Below are 23,244 nucleotides of genomic sequence, written 5' to 3'. Positions count from 1 at the left end.
ATAGGATATTCTCCTTTTCCAATAAAATGCTGGTGTTCCTAAACAGCAAATTTTATTCATTTATTTTATCTCAGCAAATCTCTGTTTCACATTCCCATCAAATAGATTCCCAAGGTTTTTAACAATAGAAGTATCAGTGGTTTGGAAATGTATGAGAATTGCTTATAAAGGCCAAAATATCTATGGAAATATTTCAGGATAAAATGGTTCTAATGGCCAATATATGCTGACTCTAAAACAACGATGTCCTGTTAAAACTCTCTCCTGTGTTATTTTTCAGGCACAAGATGTTACACTTTCTACAAATTTGATTTCTGGTAACTCTGAAGAGAGACTATTTGATGGTTACACTTGTAATGGGTACAATGTGATGTTTGTTAATGTATTCTGCTCTCTTCTGTAATGGAAAAGTCTTCAAATGAATACATTAATTACCCCCCCCAACCCCCCCCCGATGTTTTAAAAAACAAAGAACCAGAAGCAGTGTTGTATTTTCAAACAATATATTGTGTTTTTCTTCCCACAGAGAGTTAGCAGGCCAAATAAAAATATGTGTCTCTTCATTTCTCTCTCTCCATGCTGTCAAAATCTTGCCAACAATTCTTTCATCATCTATATTTTTCCAAGACAAGCAAAAGCCTGAATAGCTTTGTGAGAGAATCAGGAACTGAAAAGGAGGTGCTCTTTGTCACCCGAGGAAGGTGACAAATGACTCAAGTCCAACTCCCTACTTTGCTTTTTGTAGGTCACATTTAAGCTTTTGTCAGAGATGGAGGAGTCTTGCCAACTGCGACAAGGCCGGGAGCTCTTACTGCTCAGGCTTCTAGCTGTGGGACTGGTGAGGGAAAGGAGCTTGGTCGGAAAATGATTTTCCAATTTGCTGAGATTGCCCAAACGTATTTAAAATGTCAAATGATGGATGGGCTGCCAAGGTGCAAATGCCCAGGTTGGGGTGATACAGCAGCAGTGTCTCTTCTCCAAAATCACCAAAGCATCTGTGTAACTTAACCTTTCTTATATTCTTACATTCTAAACACATTTATTTGAAAGGAAGCTCCATCAATTTCAGCGGAATTTACTTTTTGATATGTTTGCAAGCAGGATAGGCAGAGAGGAAAAAGACAAGTACAAAACAGGCCATAGCTTAATTGGGAACAAGTCAGGGTGCCAGTTGCACGGCTGTCAACCTAGTTAGCAGGAAAGGCAGATGGTCTGTGGTCTTTGGGTTGCCGATCAGAAGGTTGATGGTTCGAATCCCCGCAACGGAGTGAGCTCCCATTGCTCTGTCCCAGCTCCTGCCAACCTGGCGGTTAAAAAGCACGTCAGTGCAAGTAGATAAATAGGTACTGCTATGGCGGAAGATAGATTCCATGTGCTCTGGTTTCCGTCATGGTGGTCCGTTGTTCCAGAAGCGGTTTAGTCACGCTGGCCACATGACCCGGAAAGCTGTCTGCGGAGAAACATCGGCTCCCTCTGCCTGAAAGTGAGATGAGCGCTGCAACCCCAGAGTAACCTTTGACTGGACTTAACTGTCCAGGGGTCCTTTACCCTTTTTTACCGACAGTTTGGTCAACCTGAGGGGCCAAGCAGCAGAGTCAGTTATTGGCCTCTTGTGCTACCAGACCCCTGATGAATTGGTACTTGTGATACCAACCTGTTGGTGATCTATAGTGATGGGACTTAAAGCACATCAGAGACTAGACCACTAGCTGCTCTTTCCTCTAGTGAGCCACAATTAATTTTTTATTTTCCTTTTCTGTAAACCAGTGTTTCCCAAAGTGGGTGATACCGCTCCCTGGGGAACTCTGCAATGATCTTGGGGGGCAGTAGTAGCCTTGGGTGCAATTGGGGGGGGGCGTTGAATAAAAATAAGGGGTGTTGGAAGCATAAAGAATTTTTTGAAAATTCACGTTTCACCTGTTGTGTAATGACGCTTACCGACGTAACACAGAGTTGAAGTCATAGTGATTACTCGATTTTCCAAACAAACACACAAAATGCAAGTTATAACCAATCTGTGGTCAAGTCCGGTGACAGCATCTTTATTTCCTATGTTGTAGGATGTAGGTAGAAATAGAGATACATAAAAAGAACACCAATTTGTCACCGCATCTTTGTTCACTTAAAGAAGGTACCGTAGATTTCCAGGGGTGTGCTGGGTAATTATTATTTTTTCCTGAGAAAGGTGCGACAGACCAAATAAGTTTGGGAACCTCTGATTTAGTATGTTCTATGGAAGAACAGAACAGAAACAAGAAAGTCTTGTGAACAGGCAAACAGTGGTGTCACAGAAAATTAGGTGCTTTTGAGATCCCTGTGCTTTGAGATCTTTTTGCTTTGAGCTGTGACCTTTTTGCTTTGACCTGTGCTTTCCTTTTAGATTCCTTAAGATTCCGGCCTAAACCACACTTCCTTGTTGCATTTATTCTTCACCACTTGCATTAGATGAAAGCCATGTTCCCCATACCCGGCCTACCACAAACCCTAGGGAGGTCACATATGGGCAAATGGGCATTACGGTTGATGGTTATCTCAGTGACTCTGGCTGAATTTGGGTTCAAATTCAGCCTTTTCAGGCTCTGATTACATTTGAACAAATGAAGGTTTGGGGCTGAGAAGACAAAAAAGGTGGGCTAACAGTTGCTACGGGATTATACCAAGCAATGTTCCCAGAAGCATCCATCCATGTGTTTTCAAGTGTGGCTCTGTCATTTAAAGTCTATTATGTACAGTTAAACTGGAACAGATAAAAGAAAGACGAGGTATAAAATACATACACAGTCTGTGAAGTGGGAGAGGCAAGCAAATGTAGAATTAGTGTGAATAGGTGTGTGTCCATCTGAACTTTTTCTATTGTTTATTACTGTAGATCAGGAGTGGTCAACTCCGAAGAGATTGTGATCTACTCACAGTTAAAAACTGGCAGTGATCTACCGCCTTTTGGGGGGTTCAGGTCAAAGTTGTTGAGATTTTTTTTTGGAAGGAGGAAGGCCCATTTTTTAGGGGTTCAGATCAGAGTTGTTGAGCTTTTCTGAGGCGGGAGGAAAGCCCTCTTTTGGGGTGTGTGTGTGTGAAGGGCTAAAATGTTGAGCATTTTTTTAGGGAATCCAAAGTTGTTGAGCTTCTTTTGGGGGAGCCAGTGATCTACCAGTGATCTACCGCAGATGTCCAGTGATCTACCAGTAGATCACGATCTATCTGTTTGACATGCCTGCTGTAGATCATGACATGAGTAAAGGCTGGCATAGCTTAATATGAGTAAAGATCCCCGTTATGAACTTTTCTTGAACCTGGTGCCAGTCTTATCTCAAACCTGTCAAGGAGACATATTGAGCTCCCAATACCTTTGTGTAAAGATCAGCACATGCAATCTAGTCACCAGCCAAATTTAATCCACACCTCCTGTAAAAGAATGGTTCCCACCTAGATAAATAGCAAGATAAGTTTAAGACAGTAAACAAACAAGGATAACCAGTTTAGTCATTTAGCTCACTAGGATTATATTCTTTCAACTTTTAATTACGTAAGCAGAATAAACAAAATGGGAAATAGGCAGGAAACTCTAGGAGGAGGCAACAGAATGATAGAAATATTGAAATTATAAGAATTGCTCATCTCAAAGCCCCACTCCCTTCGCCATTGGAATGCACTGGCTCAGAACAGTATTTCAACCCTGGATTTTCAATGGCTGGTTAGCTCTCAAAGCTCCAACACGGAACATTCTTCACAAGGACCAGCCAGACTGTGTGCTTCACTACAGACCACATATACCAGGCATCCCCAAACTTCGGCCCTCCAGATGTTTTGGACTACAATTCCCATCTTCCCCAAACACTGGTCCTGTTAGCTAGGGATCATGGGAGTTGTAGGCCAAAACATCTGGAGGGCCGCAGTTTGGGGATGCCTGACATATACCCTTCCTCAGTGCTATTTTTCTAGAAAAAGAGGTGCTGGAACTCTTGGGCCGGAATTGAGTTCTGACACGTTCCGGCTGCAAAAAAAAGCCCTTCCCTTCCGCTCCCCGCTAGTGTGGCTTCTGTGGCAAAATCGCCGCACTCACTTTCTGTCGGCTTCTGCGAATAGTGAGGGATCCCCTCCCCCTTTAGATCAAGGTGAGCAGCATTTGCTGTTTGCTTAAAATTCGATTTTTCTGTCTGAAGCAGCGTTCATATATTGTCACTTCCATTTAATGTAATAAACCAGTCTTTCTTTATTTCTCCTGTGTGAGAACTTCTCGTGGGCTTAAGGTTACGGGTAAACACACATTCGTAACAAACACACATCATAATGCCAGCAGAGAGGGCTTTTCTTCAGCCGGAACTCAAGTTGCAAAAAAGACAATCACGGAAATGTATAATCAGCGCAAAAACAAAACAATGCCGTGATAAATCCCTGAAACGAGATATTGATAAGGTGAATGATACTAAAACTCAACTAATGATTACTCAAAGAAACATAGTAAGTTTAAATTTCCCCAAAGAAACTAGGATATAGAAAAGACATGAAGATCTCAAAATAACCTCTAAATAAAGTAAACCTTGACGAGGTGCTGGCTAAGTGACTCAAGAGAAATAGGTGCCAGAACTCATCCTGAACATCTCTTTTGTTCTCTTAGAATGGCAATGGTGCCCACCTGAGATGTGCCGGAACTAAAGGAGAACAAAGGAGATGTTCATAGTGAGCTCTGGCACCCATATTTCTAGAAAAATAGCACTGCTAGCCAAAGAGCCCAAGCCTGTGGGTACTGCATGTATGAATACGTGTGAGTGCTCGACACGCATGTTGGTCCAGATACATGGATTGACTTGGCAGCCTAGCCAAAGGGACCAATGGCATCACCTTTAGAAACTGCGAAAGAACATTTGCTTCAATAAGTCTTGGTAGCTCTGGGGCAGGGTGGATTTGATTTAAATCAAATCGATTTACAGTAAATCACAATTTAAATCACTAGTCAGGAAGACTTGATTTGAATCATTATTATTTTTTTTAACAGAAAGACTAATTCTTGCCGGTATATCCTTAATATTTAAAACCAGAGGAAGGTTTCATTTTTGGAATAATACATTTTCAGAGCACAGTGGTACCTCTACTTACTCTACAGTGGAACCTCGGTTTACGAACACCTCGGTTTACGAATTTTCGGTTTACGAACCATCATAAACTGGAAGTGTAAACTGAGGTTTCCAAGGCCTGGGCCGCAGCTGCGGAGGTGCTCCGATGTCTTCGCGAGCACAGAGCGATGCAAGCGCGCACAGAGGGTGCCGTCTGCTTTCCCCTCCTGCTCCCGACGCCGCTCCCCGCTCCCCGACTCACCTCCGCCACCACCGAGCCAGGCCGCCCGCCCGCCCTGCTTGGAGTTGATCCGGTGTGCCTGGCTGCCGCCTCCTTCCCCGACCCTGGCGCTCGCCTCCTACATGCCCGCCTTGCTCCTTTTAACTGCCGGGCTTATTTATTGGGGGGGGGCATTCATACCTCGGGGCCGCGCAGAAGCTTAAAGTGGCGTCCGTGAAGCTTTCGCCAACCCCTGACCCAAAGCAGCTCCCGCCGGCAGAGGCTGTGGCCTTCGAAGGAAGCGCTTTCTTCTTCAGGGCGCTGCGGTTCATTTAAAAGTGCTGCTGGGAACTGCACCTCCGCGAGGGGATAAAGCGCAGAGCCTGGGATTCTTTCGAAGGAAGAAACGAAACGGCAGAGGCTGTAGGAATCCGGCTCATTTCGATCCCCTCAGGGAAACTTCCATGTGCTTTATCCCCTCGCGGAGGTGCAGTTACCGGCAGCCCTTTTAAATGAACCGCAGCGCCCTGAGGAAGAAAGCTGAGGATGAGCTGCCATTGCCGGGCTACTGCATGTCCAGCAGGGCCAGGATCTCGCGACGCTGTCACCCACTGAGGCGTCGCTGCTGGGGTGGCTGCTGCTGCAGGCAAGAGGCAGCCTGCTGCCGGTCAGGGCGGGTCATGTCCGGGGCTGAGGTCTTCCCGGCAGCCCCTGCGAGCAGGGCCAGGATCTCGTGCCGCTCTCGTCCGCTGCGGCGTTGCTGCTGCGGCGGCTGCTGCTGCCGGTCAGGGCAGGTAATGTCTGGGGCTGAGGTCTTCCCGGCAGGGCCAGGATCTCGCACCGCTCTCACCCGCTGAGGCGTTGCTGCTGGGGCGGCTGCTGCTGCTGTGTACAGGAGGTGGTGGCGTGGTTTGACGCCCGGCGGGCCAGGGCTCTCCCACCAGCAGCAGCATGAGGAAGAGCAAGGGGATTGGGGCTGGCAGGAGCCGCATCCTGGCGCCCAGCTCGGCAGTGGCAGCAGCAGCCCGGCCAGGACGCAGGCTGATCGGGCGCGCCGCGGCCGGCGGGGCGGCCCTTTAAGTGGCTCGAGGCGGGCTGGGCAGCCGCTCGCTTCTTCCAGCCCTGCCCTCCGCCGAGCGACGGTGAGGGGCCCTGAGCACGTGCAGAGTGCCTCCCCTCTGCCAGGAGCGTAAAAGACAGTAAAATTTGTGTTGCCTTAGCCCCCTAAGGCATCGTTTTTCCTCGTCTGGAACGGATTAATCCACTTCCCATTACTTTCAATGGGAAAGTTTGCTTCGGTTTATGAACACTTCGGTTTATGAACAGACTTCCGGAACCAATTGTGTTCATAAACCGAGGTACCGCTGTACTTACGAATGTTTCTACTTCCTCAAGGAGCTCCGTCCGCCATCTTGGATGTGGTTTAGATAGGATTTTTTTCTACCTATGACTTTTTAGATAGGGTTGCTTTGACTTATGAATTTTTTCTCCCAATGCATTCCTATGGGATTCGACGTACATTTTTTTTCGACTTACGAATGTGTGTTCGGAACGCATTAAATTCGTAAGTAGTGGTACCACTGTAGTTTTTACAGTTATATCAAAAACTACTGATTTGGTTAAACTATTAAAAATAAAAATACATAGATAATTATGAAACTATTGTGAGGTTTAATAAGTTAACTGTTTATATTTGGACTACTTTTCTGCTGTACTTTATCTGAAAGTACATTTAAATAATGTACTTAGAAAAATAATCCTTTCCTTAATAACAACTCAAACAATTTATTCGACTAAAACAATGACATCATAGTTCTAGTTACAGGAGCTGTGTTGGTCTGATGTAGTTGAAACAAAATAAAAAAATTCCTTCCAGTTGCACCTTAGAGACCAACTAAGTTTGTCATAGGTATGAGCTTTTGTGTATCTGAAGAAGTGTGCATGCACACGAAAGCTCATACCAATGACAAACTTAGTTGGTCTCTAAGGTGCTACTGGAAGGAATTTTTTATTTTGTTTCAATAACATCATAGCATATGTATCCATGTTTGTTAATTGACGTGGTAAAACTTTTTTTTAAAAAAAAACACACAAACAAAAAACAAAACTGAGTTTTGGCGCATGTGAAAAACTTAAAACAAATCCTTATTTCCTCATGAATAGCCTTTGGACTACAATGTAACTTAAACAGAAAACTATATTTAGAAAGTTTTTTCTTCCAAAAGCACTTTATTTTAAAAATCTGATAAAAAACGATTTAAATTAAAAAAACACACACCATTTTTTAAATTAAAAAAACCCATTGATTTTGATCCACCCTGGCTCTGGGACACATCCGCCATCTATCTTTGTGGCAACTGTCCTCATTTACCAAATGCCCAATCTCTCTCCTCAAAGACCCTCCTCCTTCGCTGGCTGCACTGTCACCTTGTCACCGTAGTCTTTGCAGTATGTCGCCATCAGCTAAAAATCTGTCCCCGTGAAGAAAAGTGAGAGGTGACACCGCTAGGCTAGGTAAAGCAAGCCAGAAGGCCCGGGTGGTAGTTGCGGGTTTTCATCTCTTCTTTTCCTTCTTTTCTTCTGCTAAAGGTGGTGCCGTGTGGAGCACCAAAAGCCCGAGGAGGGTTAAGGATATCCCTATCCACCACAACAGAGCATGAGTCTCCCCAAAGAGCAACTTGCCAAGAAAAGCCTGAAAAGAGAAGACAAGAAGGAGACTGCCGCCCTGGATGCCTTCGGAAAGAAGAACAGCAGATAGACACAGTAATAATAACCACAAATTTGGCCCAGTGGCTGGATGTTCCCCACCCCTGGGGTCTGGGCAGCTGAATACAGTGGTACCTTGGTTCTCAAACTTAATCCGTTCTGGAAGTCCGTTCCAAAACCAAAGCGTTCTAAAACCAAGGCACGCTTTCCCGTATAAAGCAATGCAAAATGGATGAATCCGTTCCAGACTTTTAAAAACAGCAATTTAACATGAATTTTACTATCTAGTGAGACCATGGATCCATAAAATGAAAGCAATAAACAATGTACTGCAGGTCACACAATTTACAATTGATCAGTAGCTGAGCTGGGTTCCACACAGTCACAAAAACAAAACAAAAAGAGCCGCAAAAACAAAAACGCCAAATAAATAGCAAAAACAGACAGACGTCAGCGTAACACTCAAAACGGAAGTGTGGCACTCAAAATGGAGCACGTTCGGCTTCTGGAAAAAGTTCGCAAACTGGAACACTTACTTCTGGGTTTGTAGTGTTTGGTTTCCAAGTTGTTTGAGTACCAAGGCGTTTGAAAACAAGGTACCACTGTATGTTGAAATCGGAGTAAAATAGGTGCTTTAATCCCAAAAATGTACGTTGCATTTACATTTGGACGTTTCGTTTTCCTTCTTGGGAACAAATAGCTTCTTCTTAAAGAATCCCTCTGCTAGAGTGCCTTGCTCATCTCACACACTTTGCAAGCACCTATTAACTGGGTTCCAGAAAGCGAGTTCTTGAACTAAGGACTTTACAAGAAGACACTATTAAATTAGGACTGAATTACAGTGGTCCCTCGACTTATGAAGTTAATCCGTTTCGAACGTACCTTCGTAAGTCGAAAAAATCCTGTCTAAAAATTTGGTAGTTGAAAAAATCCTATCTAAATCCTATCCAAAATGGCGGACGGAACTCTCTTCGTAACTCGAAACCTTCGGAAGTTGAGTTACTCGTAAGTCGAGGTACCACTGTATGAGAAGTTTGGTTAAAAGCAACTCTGAAACGTGGTTGCCAACCTGGACCCATGTAAGTGCTCAGAGGCATTTTATAAAAGTAAGGAACACTACTAAAAATACCATTTCCTCCTCCAGCATCAACGCCTCTCTATTTTGTGCTGGTTTAACGTATTATATTATTAGCAGCATTGGGGTTCAATTCTTAAATTTCATTGCACAGCTCCTTCTCCTAGCCCGATTTATGTTACAAAAGTAGGGAAGTGAGTACCTGAGAACAGAAAAGGTGTATAGGAATTTCCTGCCAATTCCTCAATGCACTCAAAAACTGGTCTTCCAAAAGTATACCACAAATGTACTTTTGTAATTCAAGAAAATCTTTAATAAAAACAGTAATTTGTTTTTTTAAAAAATGCAGTCAGGACATGCTTTGACCGATCATGCTTCTGGTTGCCCCTAAGATGTCACTTGTACTTACGGAAGAGATGAAGTTAGACGCTGTTGAGGTCAAAGTTGCTGTAGCCGAGGAGGAGGAGTATCTCAAGGCTTTGGCAAAGAAAGTCCACATGATTGCGTTGCATGCAAGCACGAGGCCACCGCACCCAATGCGAAGCATCACAGGCAACTGCGGGACAATTGGGGAGGGACATTTTAACTGCACTGCATTTTAATGATGATGATGATGATGATGATAATAATAATAATAATAATAATATAACAACAACAACAATTTTTTTATACGCCGCCCTCCCCGGTCCAGAGACCGGGCTCAGGGCGGCTAACAAAAAATATAAAACATTTATTAAAACGACTTAAAAACAGCTTAAAAACAACATAAAGTACAACATAAATATCGCATCGCCAGGGCTAACTAGCCAAGTTAGTCCTGCTAAGGCCAGCAAGGAGACCAGGGAAGTATTTAAGTGTGGGGACCCAGAAAGGTTTCTTCATAGAAAAAGGGAAAGGAAAAAGGGATGGAGGATCAGGCTAAATTGAAGGCCAGGTGGAATAGCTCTGTCTTACAGGCCCTGTGGAAGGAGATCAAGTCCGGCAGGGCCCTAGTCTCATGGGACAGAGCATTCCACCAGATCGGTGCCATCACTGAAAAGGCCCTGGCCCTAGTGGAGGATAATCTGGCTTCTTTAGGGCCCGGGACCCTTAGGCTGTTATTATTTGCGGACCTTAGGGTCCTCTGCGGGACATACCAGGAGAGGTGGGTCCCATAAGCACGAGGGTCCTAGGCCGCATTTTCCACCCATTTCGCGAGATGGAGATATGAGAGAATTGCATTGTTAAAATAGGGAGTTCTGCGGAAGCAGAAAACATGTTATGGATCTGCTGTACCAATGGTGACAGAGCAATTTCCATTCTTCATTTTCAACCAATCAAATCTTTATTATGGTCATAGACCAGCATGAGTAGGGTGGGGTACAATCATTTTGGAAAGCTAAAAATGATTAAAACAGAAGGTAAACACTGTAAAAAACCAACAACACTGTAAGAATCTAAAAGAAGGGTTAGGAGCATTAAATGGACGTGGAAGAGCATAAAAGTTTAATATATAAAAGACTATAGGTATCAATTTACAGCGCACTCTGATATGAGTGTGCAATTAAATCTAGTTTGCGGCACAGGTCAATTCTTTGTTTTGTATGAAGTTCTTCAGGGGAAGAATGAATGAATGAATGAATCTTTATTTGTGTCAGCCATAGGCTATAAAATAATAGGATATACAAAGAATAGAAATAAAAAGTCAATTACATAAAATACATTTTAGGGTTTTGAATCAATAGTCAAATAGTGGATCTTATTCTGATTGCCCCAGCTAAAAACCTTTGCTGTCACTTGCTCCTCTTGATCTGCCAGGGGAAAAGACACTGTGAGAGTGGTAGGGTGACCCGGAATGGACAATAAAAGGGGTGATAACCTCATCCCCCCGAGTCTTTATACAGAGAACGAGAGAAAGGAACGAACGAACAAAAGAGAACTGCAGAAGAGGCCAACAAAATAGTAATACTGTAGTATGCCTTCCTCCTTACAATTTAGGATCACAGAAGCGATGGCTGGAGTTTGGGGAGAAAGACGGCATGCCCTTATGGTCTCTAGGAGCCAGAGCTACAAAGTCAACTTCTATAGTCTATCCTTCTGGAAGAACAAACTCCCAGCCGTGTGTGATGGCATAAATTTCAGAAGGTACAAACAGACACTGGTCAACTTTATTCAGATGGTTACGATGCATCTGACGGAGCCTTGTTTCTAACCCCTCATTTGGTCACCGCTGGCGACCAAGAATTCCCTCCAGCTAAGTGACTGAGCTGGCCAAGCAGGGACAAAACGCTCTGCCTTGCTAGCTCCATCGGCTTCTGTCCTGTGGAAGAAATGGCTTCACTTCTTCTGCAGCAGCTACAGAAACAGATTGGGCTTGCTTGGGCAGGGGGATAATCAGCTGCTTTTTACGCATAAGTATAAAGAAAGCAAAATGGGCCAGTTGAAACAAGACCACTCTGGCACCAGTTTAGACCTTCGTTGGTGTATTATATATAATTACCTATGTGTCCCATATTTCCTCAGAGTTAGCTAAAGCCAAGTTCTGGTCTAGATTCACTCTGGTTCAGAAGCCGGTGATATAAACAACTCAGAGTGGAATACTAAAAGATTACAGATGAGCCTGTCAAGAGTTTTAAATGTGAGAGGACATCACCCAATTCAAGCATTCTTTAGCAGGATCTTTCTTCCACAGTTCGGGAAACAGCTTAGTCAAATGAGAAAAATACAAACCCTCCCTCACCAACTGACTAAGCATTTCTCAACTAAATTTAGCATTCCAAGGAACCCTTCTTCAAACAAACTCTGACTGGCAAGTTCCTAAGTATTTACTCTGAGCGAAGTCCGATTGCGCTTGGCAAATAATCTTTCTTATTAGCAAACAGCTTTTGCAACTTCAGGTTAGATTTGCATGCTTATTGCCCTGTTGCGGGGGACAAGGATATCCCATACCCATGCCATACGGACACAGAGCAAATTGATTTATTTTAAACAGATCCACACACCCTCACGCAAGCCCGAGGAAGTACTGGACACATGTCAAGGGCACTTGACAAAGATAACACAGTCGCTTCTACAGCTCTGGATTCCTACACACACCAATCTCCAGTTGCAGCAACAGGGGACTACTCTCCCTCCACCAATTTATGTACCTTCCCCTGATGGGCTGCATGCATGCAGCCAGAGACTGTGCCTGTGTGGCAACTTCCTCTGCTCATCCCTTTTCAGCCCCTTTCTGGTTCTAGGAACCAGTTCTAGGAAAGAGTGGTGCAGGGTGGGGAAACACTTCCCTTTGTCCGGCCTGCCTCTCCCTCCAGCTCTGAAGCTTCTCCTACCTCTGACTCTTGCCTCCTGGCTGGTACAGCTCCCCACAGACCACAGCCCCCCTCTCCCAGGTGTGCTCACTGTCAGCATCCTGCCAGTTCATGACTACACAGCATCTTTGGCTGGCCCGAGGCAAAGGTGGACAGGGTTCTGCACCTTTAATAGGCGTCATGCAATTCCCTCTTGCACACTGCTATTTTAAGGTGCCACTATAATATAAATGCAAACACACAGGGGAATACAATTGTATATGCACCTTCATGTATGGTCTAAAAGATAGCTTCATTTCCCCTTCTTGAATGGTAATGTGAAGGCAGCCCTGTTTAGGGAAGTTTTTAATGTTGGATGCTTTATCATATCACTTTATTATTATTATTCTGTTGTGAGCCACCCAGAGTGGCTGGGAAAACCCAGTCAGATGGCTGGGATATAAATAAAATTAATAATAATAATAATAATAATAATAATATATTTATTTATAGTCTGCCCATCTGGCTGGGTTTCCCCAGCCACTCTGGGAGGCTCCCAACAAAATATTAAACAGAATAAAACTTCAAACATTAAAAACTTCCCTAAACAGGGCTGCCTCCAGATGTCTTCTAAAAGTCAATAAAGTATCGTATTATGATTATTATGGACTTGCAGTGTGACCCAGTGCAGGCATTTCCCACTGCATCTTTGGGTCCCAAGTGTGTCTGTCAAGGATGAAACTCCCTGGGCAAATGACCCTGAAAATCTCTGTGAATATGAACAGGGTCATGTGGTTTCTGTTGTTAATGCAAATCCTGCCTTTGTGGGTATGCCCTACACAGCAGGCAGCTTACATAAGGTGGACCTGACAGAATACCAGAAGGAAAAGAAATGGGTGCGGGTGGGAGAATCAAGCACGGAATGGGCACAAATAAATGGTCCTTTGAACAAACAGAGAAGAGAAAGGTGTTGATTCACCGTGGGGATTAACTGGCCTCTGCCACACCTTTGGGTGCCTTCAGTTACCCTGGGGCCACCCAGGCAGGCTTTTGTGTTGGACCTTAAAGATGAATGGGGAAGCAATCCATTTTCCACTGTGTGCCAAGAGAGGAGAAAAAAAAGCATCTTCCAGGAGGATCTAAGGACAAACTACATGTTACACAGGATCTCCCAAAATTGTAGTCCTGGGGTATTTCACCCTCTCCCACGTATTGATTTTCTGATTTGCCCTCCTCCACACTTACTCTTTGCCCCATGGTTTTAGTTATGATTTTTTTTTAAAAAAAAACAGCATTTGTACCCTCTGAGAAGCTGAAGACAGAGCGTTGATCCTATTCCTCCAAATACAGGGCAAACATATTGAGGAGGAGGGCAATTCTGTGCTGGAAGGAAAAACTGAAGAAGCTGGCGGCCCACCACGGTGGCTGCATTTCATCGATTTATTTTTTAAAGAAAAGATCAGGAGATCCACCCAGCTTTACTTTGATCCTTAGATTTACCTTTGCAGGTAAGCTGCACTGTGGGAGCTGGAGTCCCGTGAAAAACTCAGGGCAATGCAGCCCAAACTGTGGCTCCTTCCAGCACCAACCATCAGGAAGCTGGCTGGCTGGGGAGAAGCCACAGAATGGGGGCCTCACAATCCTGAGGTTTATTATGGCATCTGCAAAGCAGGGATACCATTTCCCACAAGCTGCAGCACTGTGTACTCTGTCTTTGGATGCCCTTAGCAGAAGACACTACGGTTCTTATTTCTGAAAGCTGGAGTTGACTTTACCAGTGGCAGACTCTGGTGCCTTGAGCAAGGACCTTTGCCACTCCCCCTAGATATTTCTTATTTTCACAATAGTTCCTTTTGGTAACAGTTCCTTTTTAAATGGATCTTCTCGATTATTATTATTATTATTATTATTATTATTATTATTATTATTATTATTATTATGTGCCCTGTCTGAAAGGTGCCCTATGCGGGGGAACCACCCACAGCTCCCTAAATTCGGGGCTGACTTTACAGCAAGGTTCCCCATCTCTGATCAAGTTGCAATCCTACAAGAACCTCAGCATTACGATTATTCACCATATTGCAGTTGGAGAGCGAGAACTCGAGAGCCACCTCATGGCAAAGGTGAGATTCGCACATGAGATTTCCCAACGCACAGCTCAGTCTCTGATGCCCCAATGTGATGCTTTCGTTTCACTGAAAAGCCACGACTCCCCTCTGCCTTAGAAAATTGCCTTCCGCCCGGAAATTTAATTCCTAAGTCTAAGACACCCCAAACCCCAAACCGACTGGCAATTCTGGCGCGCGCAAAGCAATGTGTTTATAAAGATGTCTCCAAAACGCTTGCCGCGTTTCTTTTAAATCTCTGCTTTCCCCTATGTAAAACCGTGTGTCTGTGTGTGCCCGCGCGCTCCGCAACCAGGGTACCGCTCAGGCCCAGAGACACTAAAAGCACAGCGTAGGATGAGACGCACGAATGAAAACTCATGCGCTTTCGGAGGGTCGCTTGGAGAGGCTTCCCAGCTGTTTTTGCGCGTGTCGTTGCATCCATCCATTAATCCCCCCCGTCTCTTCCGGGATAAACGGGCCACAACCCCCTCCCCAGCTGCCCAAATGTAGCGCTGCTGCGTCCCGATCCTGCCCTCGGGAGGGAGTAGAGCCCGCTTCGTAATTACCCAGGAGCAAACACCAGAGGCCGCCTCCTCGCCTCCGACGACCGCGGCGCAGGCTCCTCGGAGGTAATCCGCCCCCAGGGCCAGTTTAGCGGAGCAGGCGGCCAGCGCCCCCAACAGACCGGCCCCGGCGGCGAAAACAGCCCCCCAGCCGGCGGGCATGGCGACTCAGACGCTCCAAACACACGTGCGCAAGGGGACGCCCACCACGTGGCTCCCAGACACGCTCTTCCGGGTAGCCCGCTCACGTGACCGTCCTGCTCCGCCCTCTTTTAAAAACTGGCTGGGATCGTAGACAGTGTATTTAGTATTACTGTATTTTATTTCTGCACCACTTTATTTTTAAGGGGGGGGGGAATCCCAAAGGATGCTCTTTACCCTCCGTGCGCAGAGGGAGGGAGAAGGTGAAAGATATACCGTATATACTGAGGAGAAACAAGGGGGAGGGCAGAGAACACACGCACAAAAATAATAATGGAAAAGGAGCCCAGGTAAAAAACTACACCCCCTAAGCAGGAACAGTGCTAGCTATCAACTACCGTAGTAGTGAGGAAGTTGAAAGGAGGGGGATGTGAATAAAATAGAAGGAAACCTGTGATTAGTTGGATCTGAAAAAGGTACCTGCTAGTTATAAGAGCAGATAGCTATGCAAATGGATTACAAAGAACAGAGGGATGAGAAGAGGATTGAAAAAAAACAATGAAGCAGCTACATCAGGAGGATTTGGACATATGTATGCAAGAGGAGCAGAAAACCTAATTGTTTTTTTAAAAAATGTTTAATTAATTTGGATTTATTTGTTAAAATTGGGAAAATAATAAAAATTAAACACAAAGAAAAGAGTTATTATTCAGGTCAATTTCTGCAGAGCCAACTTAAATTTCACAAGTATTTTCATTTATTGCCTCCGGTGCCCGTGCACCAGATTTAAATTCTAACGTTCCCAGTCTTCTGTAATAGGCGTCCATGAATTTTATTCGGCCTGATTAATAATGTTGTGTTGTGATCTTCCAAGATGAGCTGGGTACAGTTGACACACAATCACTGCTAGTTAGATGGCAACGCTGGCAAGTATGTTTAATATTGGTCTTGGACCGTTTACAGGGATGTTTCATATTATAGGGTGTTTGGCTAAAAATGACCATTAATTACAAATATAAAAGCAGTTCACACTGCCCATAGTATCAAATATAAGCTTAGTTTTGTTTTACTGAGGAAATAAAAACCTACTAGTAAAAACATTACTTAACAAACAATTCATCTAATTTTCCTCACATTCAGTATATACATTCTGAAAGAAGTGCTACAGGAATTCATCTAGGAAAGGTAAGAAACTTTAAAAAGTCATACTAATACAGTACAACAATAAGGAGTCATGGTTATAATCCCAGCACCTACAACATGTGACTGAATTACACCATGGCTCAATAAGAAAGGAGAATTTCACGGAGGCAGAAGATCTGCCTGCAGCAAGAATGCTTTACTCAGAATTCACAACATAATTTGTAACAACCCTGATTGAGATGTTTCGCTAGGAAGGATGAAGCCCACCCAGTTGCATGTCTTTGTGAATAGAATTAAAACTCTTGATGCCGTTTCAGGATGGTTCTTGACAAAGTCCACTCTTTCTTTTCAAAAAAGAGTTTTCAACACGAAGCGCTTGAACTTCCTACAAGAGAGAGAACAATACTCAAAGAGAATTGCAAGTGTTAAATGCAGACACCTAGGCATGCTTACATATTTAGAAACTTGGCTCTGTGAACCAAGCTACTTGAGTCTGGGCTCAAGAAACTAGAACCCCAGAGAATGAATGGGAAGGCCGAAAGTTAGATCTCTTCTTAAGTGAACAAAAGTATTTTCTTCATAAAGTATTTGTTCCAGCTCCCATCAGAAGCTAAACTGATTCTCATCTCATTTTACCTCCATCAGCTTAGTATGATCTTTCTTCAACTTCACAAGGTACTGGATTTTCTGATTTAAATTCTGGTGACCAACCAACTTCCCGTTCTCTTCTGCAAGATACTCAATCTGCTTCCTTAGCGAGGACATCTCCTGTGTTTCAAGGGAAGCACCAGAGCAATAGTGAATGTAGTTTAAATGGCAGAGAATACAACCCGGGGGTCAGCAAACTTTTTCAGCAGGGGGCCTGTCCACTGTCCCTCAGACCTTCTGGGAGGCCGGACTATATTTTGAAGGGGGGAAAAAATGAACGAATTCCTATGCCCCACAAATAACCCAGAGATGCATTTTAAATAAAAGCACATATTCCACTCATGTAAAAACACCAGGCAGAGCCCACAAATAACCCAGAGATGCATTTTAAATAAAGGACACATTCTATTCATGTAAAAACACGCTGATTCCCAGACCGTTCGCGGGCTGGATTTAGAAGGTCTTAGTTTGCCTACCCATGAACTATATCTTTAATGCTTTCTTTAAAGCAAGGATAGCTATCCTGTGGTCCTTCTCCAGATTTTGCTGGACTGCAAATCTCATCATCCCCTAACCATTTGTTTGACCACGCTTCCGGGGGTCATGGACTTAGACAACCCCTGCATTTAAGCCTACTTGAAAATCTCTCACATTGGGTACGGAATTGCTCTATTTTTGTTCAAACTCACAACCCAACTCACAGCATACAAACCTTTTCAATTTTTGCCCTCTCTTCGTAGGTTTCCTCCAGTTTTGATCTCATTTCTTCTTTCTCAGTGAAGGCCTTAAACTCCAAAGCTCTTGTTCGTTCCACCTCTTGAAGCATTCCCTGAAAAGCAGCCTCCTTGCTTCTAAGCTCCCTCCTGGCTTCTTCTAACCTGTCAAACGTGATTGTGCACAGAAACATTGTGAATCTGACTGCCACTCTAAGAAGTTTATTCACCATTATTTAGTCTGCAGCAAGTTTCCAACTTTTCTTTTTCCAAATGCAGAATTTTACACTTTTAAAATATAGTTGGAAATTTACCACCAGCTAGAACTTAATTGCCTGATCTTCCAGTGTTTGCTACTTAGAAGTAAACCCTAGATGATACTTCATACGCTGAACTCTCACCCTCGTTTGAGTCATGTGAGTGTGGGGATGAAAGCACGCCTCTTTTATTTGAGAATAATTTGGTGAGCTGACACATTATTAGCTCAGTTGGTTAGAGTGTGGTGCTGATCCCTGTATGGCTGCAGGTTTGATCCCTGTATGGGACATCTGCATTTTCCTGAATTGCAACAGGGTTGGACTAGATGATCTTCAGGGTCCCTTCCCACTCTACAATTCTATTATTCTAATCCCTTCATCTGCCCTCATGATCACTAATGTAATTCTACCACATCACACTGTAGCTTCACAAACCAAGGATGAGTTTTACCACACATTTGTTCATACAATAGATGAAAGTAAAAGGATGGATTTTTCCTCTTGCAAAGTAATATCACAGAAGCATGTGGATTCTCAATTATTCTGAACCACTTCTCTGCTCTTTAGGGGAAAGAAACCCTGTGTGATCACTGGAACATTTCCAACAGGGCTGGAGAATCAATGGCCAAGGGGGTCAAATTGGACCATTGCTTCATTTCATCCAGCCTCAGATACCCTTGAAAGTGTGGATCAGGTTTTACATCAGCTGACCTGATGTAAGGTGAGGAGGAATGCCTCTGAAAAGCCACCAGCACTTTCAAAGCTTTCCACAGATGCTGTTTGTGTGTGGACCCAAACTGATTATTATTTTTTGTGTGAGAGTCATAGGGCCCTGATTGGGAAAAAAAATGTTTCCCACCCCAGGGTTAAGATGTTGCTTCGAAAAAAAGTGTTGTGAGTGCTTTGGACGATACTCAATTTCACTGGGTCTGTTCCAAGATTAATGCGGGGTTATCACCATCTTAAAAAGCAGGGACATCACCTTGCCTACAAAGGTCCGTAGAGTTAAAGCTATGGTTTTCCCAGTAGTGATGTATGGAAGTGAGAGCTGGACCATAAAGAAGGCTGATCGCCGAAGAATTGATGCTTTTGAATTATGGTGCTGGAGGAGACTCTTGAGAGTCCCATGGACTGCAAGAAGATCAAACCTATCCATTCTTAAAGAAATCAGCCCTGAGTGCTCCCTGGAAGGACAGATCGTGAAGCTGAGGCTCCAATACTTTGGCCACCTCATGAGAAGAGAAGAATCCTTGGAAAAGACCCTGATGTTGGGAAAGATTGAGGGCACTAGGAGAAGGGGACGACAGAGGACGAGATGGTTGGACAGTGTTCTCGAAGCTACGAACATGAGTTTGACCAAACTGCGGGAGGCAGTGCAAGACAGGAGTGCCTGGCGTGCTATGGTCCATGCGGTCACGAAGAGTCGGACACGACTAAACAACAACAACAATCACCCTTAATGTATGTATAAATAATGCACTGCTTTTTTACAGTCATTTTATTGCTGTCCCAAACATTTTTAGGAAACAAATGATTAAAAAAACCAAGTACCGGTACTTGGTGGGAATACAGCTTATGATTTATTAAGGCCAAACTGGCGTTACAGTTTTAACATTTTCCCTTCCTGCTCACAGAAGCAAGAGCAGTGCTATGCGAAGGTGTTCTAAGAAAATGAAAAAGATTGGCAAGCTATGCAAGATAAAACCTCAATTCATATGACAAAAGGTGTAGCAGAATTATCATTATCAATCGCGGAATAAGGACATAATCCAGCCAAAACTATGATTATTATTTTTTACACACCGCTGAGCCCTGTGAGTGATTGTGTCCTTAAAATTAGGCCAGCAAAAATCCCAGTGTCATTATTTCACTGGTCACCCCAGGCGCATTAGAAACTTTTACTTTGATTGGAATTTACACTGGAGACAGAAAAAAAGTCAGTACCTTTGATAGGGTTTAGCGCTGTGTCCTAAATGAGACAATGATGCTTAGTGCATTCTTAGTAGCTGGCATGAAGTTGGGGGAGTCACCTCTATTGTCTCTCCCTGCTCCAGCCCCTCATCCAATGTGCCGCTGGACTCTGCAGGCAAGACGAAGCATACTCTCCCACACTTCTATTTTAAAATACACAGAAGTATCGGTATTGCTGCCACCACTGAATACCTCTAGGGTAATTCAGACAAAATGTTGGCTTGGTAGGGTGCGAGCAGTCTAGGACCGGATTCAGCTAAGCAGCCCAAAGGCATACATCACAACAACATACATACTGTTTTACGCTTTGGTGTACATCAGGCCAGTAAAAATAGCGTGTGATGTGTTCCAGCGATTTCTGCAAAGCTAGGTGTCCCGACAGCCCCCCCCCCCCCGAATGTGCCAAGCTCAAGACTTTAGAGCGTCTGGCCTCGGGAACCACTAGCTGTAAAATAGAGTCCCGGTCTTTAACCTTCTTAGGCCAGTATTGTCTAAACAAAAGTCCTTCTTTATAGAGGAAGCGAGCTCTCCTTTCCCCTCTGGGAACAACTCCAGCCACTTCTCAACTGCAACGTTGGATTTTCTTGCTGCTCAATCGCCAGAGAAGCCGCATCCCCCAGTTCAGCAGTTTCGAATTCCCCCTCAGTAGAGAGGTTAGGGGGGGAGGACCCCTCCTCCAAGCCTGGAGGCACAGGTCCCACTGCAACAGATGAAAGGGGCAAAACAACCCTCCCCCCTTCTCCTCCATTGTTGCTTGGAATCCCCAACTCTCCCGCAATAGTCAAACCCCCTCCCCCCGAGTGCTCATGAGCCTGCGGCTGGCAGGGTGGTTCTCCTCCCTCCTCCTCACGAGGAGCCTCGGCTGGCTGGTCAACGGCAGGAAGATTAGCCGCCAGTTGTTGTAAGTGGACTTTAAAGCCCAAATCATTTCCAACCAGAGCCGGAACGTCGCAATCCTTGGGGTCATGCACGATGACAAAGTGGTCTCCAGAGTAGCCTTTATAACTCACCGCCACCACAGCTGTAGGCCGGTAGATTGGTTCTGCTCCGTAGGGCGTGATCTTCAAGGGATGATGCTGCATCTGCTCTGGCAACACTAGCTCTTTGGACACGCTTGTCACATCTGAACCCGTGACTCTGAACGAATCGACTCTGATATTATTAATTATGATGGGCGCTGTAAAATGCATCTTGGTCCAATCTGCTTGGGACCCTGGCGCCATCCTCACGGGGACCTCGGCTGGTCTCATCTCAGGGGGATTTGCTATCGTTGGGGTGGGCGTAGGAGTCCCCCCACTAGGCATTCCCACCCCTCTTCCTCTTCCCGGTCCTGCACCACTTCCAACAGTCGCTCTTTGGATTTCAGCATCCCAGTCCTCGGCAGGCTGGACATTATGTCTCAAAGCCGGTGTGGATGTGGCGACAGGCGGACACTTAGCCATCAGCAGGGGGCATGAAGCTTTAATGTGTCCAGGCCTCTTGCAGAAATAGCACAGCCCTGACGAGGGAGCAATCTTTCCTTTCCTGCCGCTGGGTGATGGACCTCTCTTCCCAAATGGAGATTTGGACTCAAAGTCTTTAAGTTGGGGAGCAGGTTTACTAGGGGGCCCAGAGGTCGTTGGCCCGGGGGTCACCATCCGGCTCCCCACCAGTTGCTGCTTTTGTGCCAGGTGGGCCCCATTAAGATGGAAATTCTCTGCCAGGCGCGCTGCCTCTCGAAGCGTCTTTGGACATTGTTCCGCAACTAGGCTAGCAATTTCAGTAGGCAGTCTGCTCTGAAACTGTTCTAGGAGCAGAAGTTGTTTCAAATCCTCAAACGTTTGCACATTTTTGGTGGACAGCCACAGCCTAAAATTCTGCTCCAGCTTCGAAGCAAACAACTGACACTTCTCTGTGGGTCCCACCTTCCCAGCCTTCCGGAACGCTTGCCGATAATATTCCGAATGCAGAGTGAACCTCTGAACCACAAGTTGGCGATAAGTTTCATAATGAAACATATGTTGCTTAGGCAATAGGCCCATCAGTTCAGCTAATTCTCCTTTTACTAAAACCCGCAACAAGCACATGTACAGCCTTAAAGGGACACCCATCTCCTTGCATGTTTGTTCGAACAAAGTCAGGTAACTCAGTACATCCATGGGTGGATCATATGCAGGAAAATACTCGAGATTAAAGTCATTTACTGTAAGTTCGCGAGGGCGTTGGCCAGCCCCCTCTCGACTCTCTGGGTCTGGGCAGTATTCAGGGGCAGCAAGATACCTTGGGCCCTGTCCATCCAAACGGCGGGCCTCTTGCTCCACATATGCTGCTAAAGCCTTAGCTCGGGATAAATGTTCTCCTCCCCCTACATATACATATGGCTGCCTTCTCAGCTCCCAGGAATCCTCCGAAGATTTAACTCCTCGAGGGCTGTCCAACGGGCAAGGTCTGGATTCCTGTTCAGCATAATGCCGCCCCCGCAGACCAACATCCTCCCTCAGTCGCCTTGGCAACTCTTGGTACTCACGTTCTCCTGTAGGAGCCCTCCGACCCACAGCAACGGGTCGTAATTCAGGTTCTGGACAATCCTGTCCGACGTGAGGCCGGCTTTCCCAGAGTTGCACCATTAACTCCTGATATCCACCTCTCTCTGGGCTGGTCGTCAAAGCTCTGCCCGGCCGACGACCCACCCAGTCCGAATGTTTCCGGGCATAATAGCCCCCCCGGGCGTCGTCGTGAACCCACTTGACCCCCTGTGGAGGTGGCGACGCCATCTCTCTGGGACGAGCTACTGGCTCCGCCGTTGTTACACCGACGCCCCTCGGGTACGCTGGTACAGTGGCTATTTCCGCCTCACCCGCCTCACAATGGCTTCGCAAAGGTGAAGCTCCTCTCCTGACGGCCGATGGACTAGGTGAAGCAGGCGCTTCCTGGCCCCGCACTCCAGCTTCGGCCAGTTGTTGCGTCCAATGCTCGTGGGCTGCCCGAGGGCTTCTTGAAGTCTCCACTTCCTGGACGTGTTCCGTCTCGGCTTCCAACTCCTCGGAAGGTCTAAAAGGGGAATATGCGTCCCTTATCGGCATTCATGCAAGGGACCAATCTAGTGGTTCCGCAAAGTGGAAGGAGGGGTTAACGCTCCGTCCCTGATTCCAATCCTCTGAGGCTTAAAACAGTTCACTATGCCCAAAACCTGATGCCATTTTCCTAGCTCTCTAATCAAAATAAAAACACCTGTAACCTCTTGAGAACTGCGTCTATAAAACAATAGTTTTGTTCACCCTTGGCTGACAAAGTCGAGATCCCACCGCAATGCCAACATGTCACAAAGTTGGGGGAGTCACCTCTATTGTCTCTCCCTGCTCCAGCCCCTCAACCAAGGTGCTGCTGGACTCTGCAGGCA

At 45.3% G+C, this 23,244-nt stretch overlaps 2 protein-coding genes across 4 annotated transcripts in view; both read right to left on the bottom strand.

Moving 5' to 3' along the window:
- Positions 1-486: 486 nt before the first annotated feature.
- Positions 487-15,224, bottom strand: TMEM42 (transmembrane protein 42). Of its 2 annotated transcripts, none has more exons than XM_035129978.3 (3): positions 14,996-15,224; positions 9,462-9,608; positions 487-1,303 (listed from the first exon to the last, which is right to left on the bottom strand). In XM_035129978.3, exons 1-3 carry the CDS (start codon positions 15,152-15,154, stop codon positions 1,160-1,162), a joined length of 450 nt encoding a protein of 149 aa, XP_034985869.1. In that variant the 5' UTR covers positions 15,155-15,224; the 3' UTR covers positions 487-1,159. The 2 variants fall into 2 exon arrangements, with proteins under 2 accessions (XP_034985869.1, XP_034985870.1); XM_035129979.3 differs by lacking the exon at positions 487-1,303 and adding an exon at positions 7,481-7,963.
- A 531-nt stretch (positions 15,225-15,755) lies between these two features.
- KIF15 (kinesin family member 15) overlaps positions 15,756-23,244 on the bottom strand; it is a 50,221-nt gene continuing 42,732 nt past the window's right edge. The window contains exons 33-35 of one of the 2 annotated variants that reach the window (XM_035130123.3): positions 17,637-17,802; positions 16,913-17,044; positions 15,756-16,661 (exon numbers count right to left, since the gene is read on the bottom strand). In XM_035130123.3, the coding sequence (XP_034986014.2) occupies positions 16,590-16,661; positions 16,913-17,044; positions 17,637-17,802 (370 nt within the window). In that variant the 3' untranslated portion in view covers positions 15,756-16,589. Of the gene's footprint in view, positions 16,662-16,912; positions 17,045-17,636; positions 17,803-19,354; positions 22,896-23,244 lie in introns of those variants that run through there. The other variant, XM_088654133.1, reaches the window with a different exon arrangement.

The sequence above is a fragment of the Zootoca vivipara genome, chromosome 11 (assembly GCF_965207765.1).
Source record: "Zootoca vivipara chromosome 11, rZooViv2.hap1.1, whole genome shotgun sequence".
In the NCBI taxonomy this organism is placed as follows: Eukaryota; Metazoa; Chordata; class Lepidosauria; order Squamata; family Lacertidae; genus Zootoca; species Zootoca vivipara.
Note: the sequence above shows the minus strand (reverse complement) of the source record. Positions and strands in the feature narration are given on the sequence as shown.

What these genes read in the sequence shown, in the direction of transcription:
- TMEM42 (XM_035129978.3), bottom strand. Translation starts at nt 15,154, where the DNA reads ATGCCCGCCGGCTGGGGGGCTGTTTTCGCCGCCGGGGCCGGTCTGTTG. An exon ending in CCTCTGGTGTTTGCTCCTGG is followed by an intron (nt 9,609 to 14,995) that starts GTAATTACGAAG and finishes ATTGTCCCGCAG; the next exon opens with TTGCCTGTGATGCTTCGCAT. An exon ending in CGTCTAACTTCATCTCTTCC is followed by an intron (nt 1,304 to 9,461) that starts GTAAGTACAAGT and finishes TTTAACCGCCAG; the next exon opens with GTTGGCAGGAGCTGGGACAG.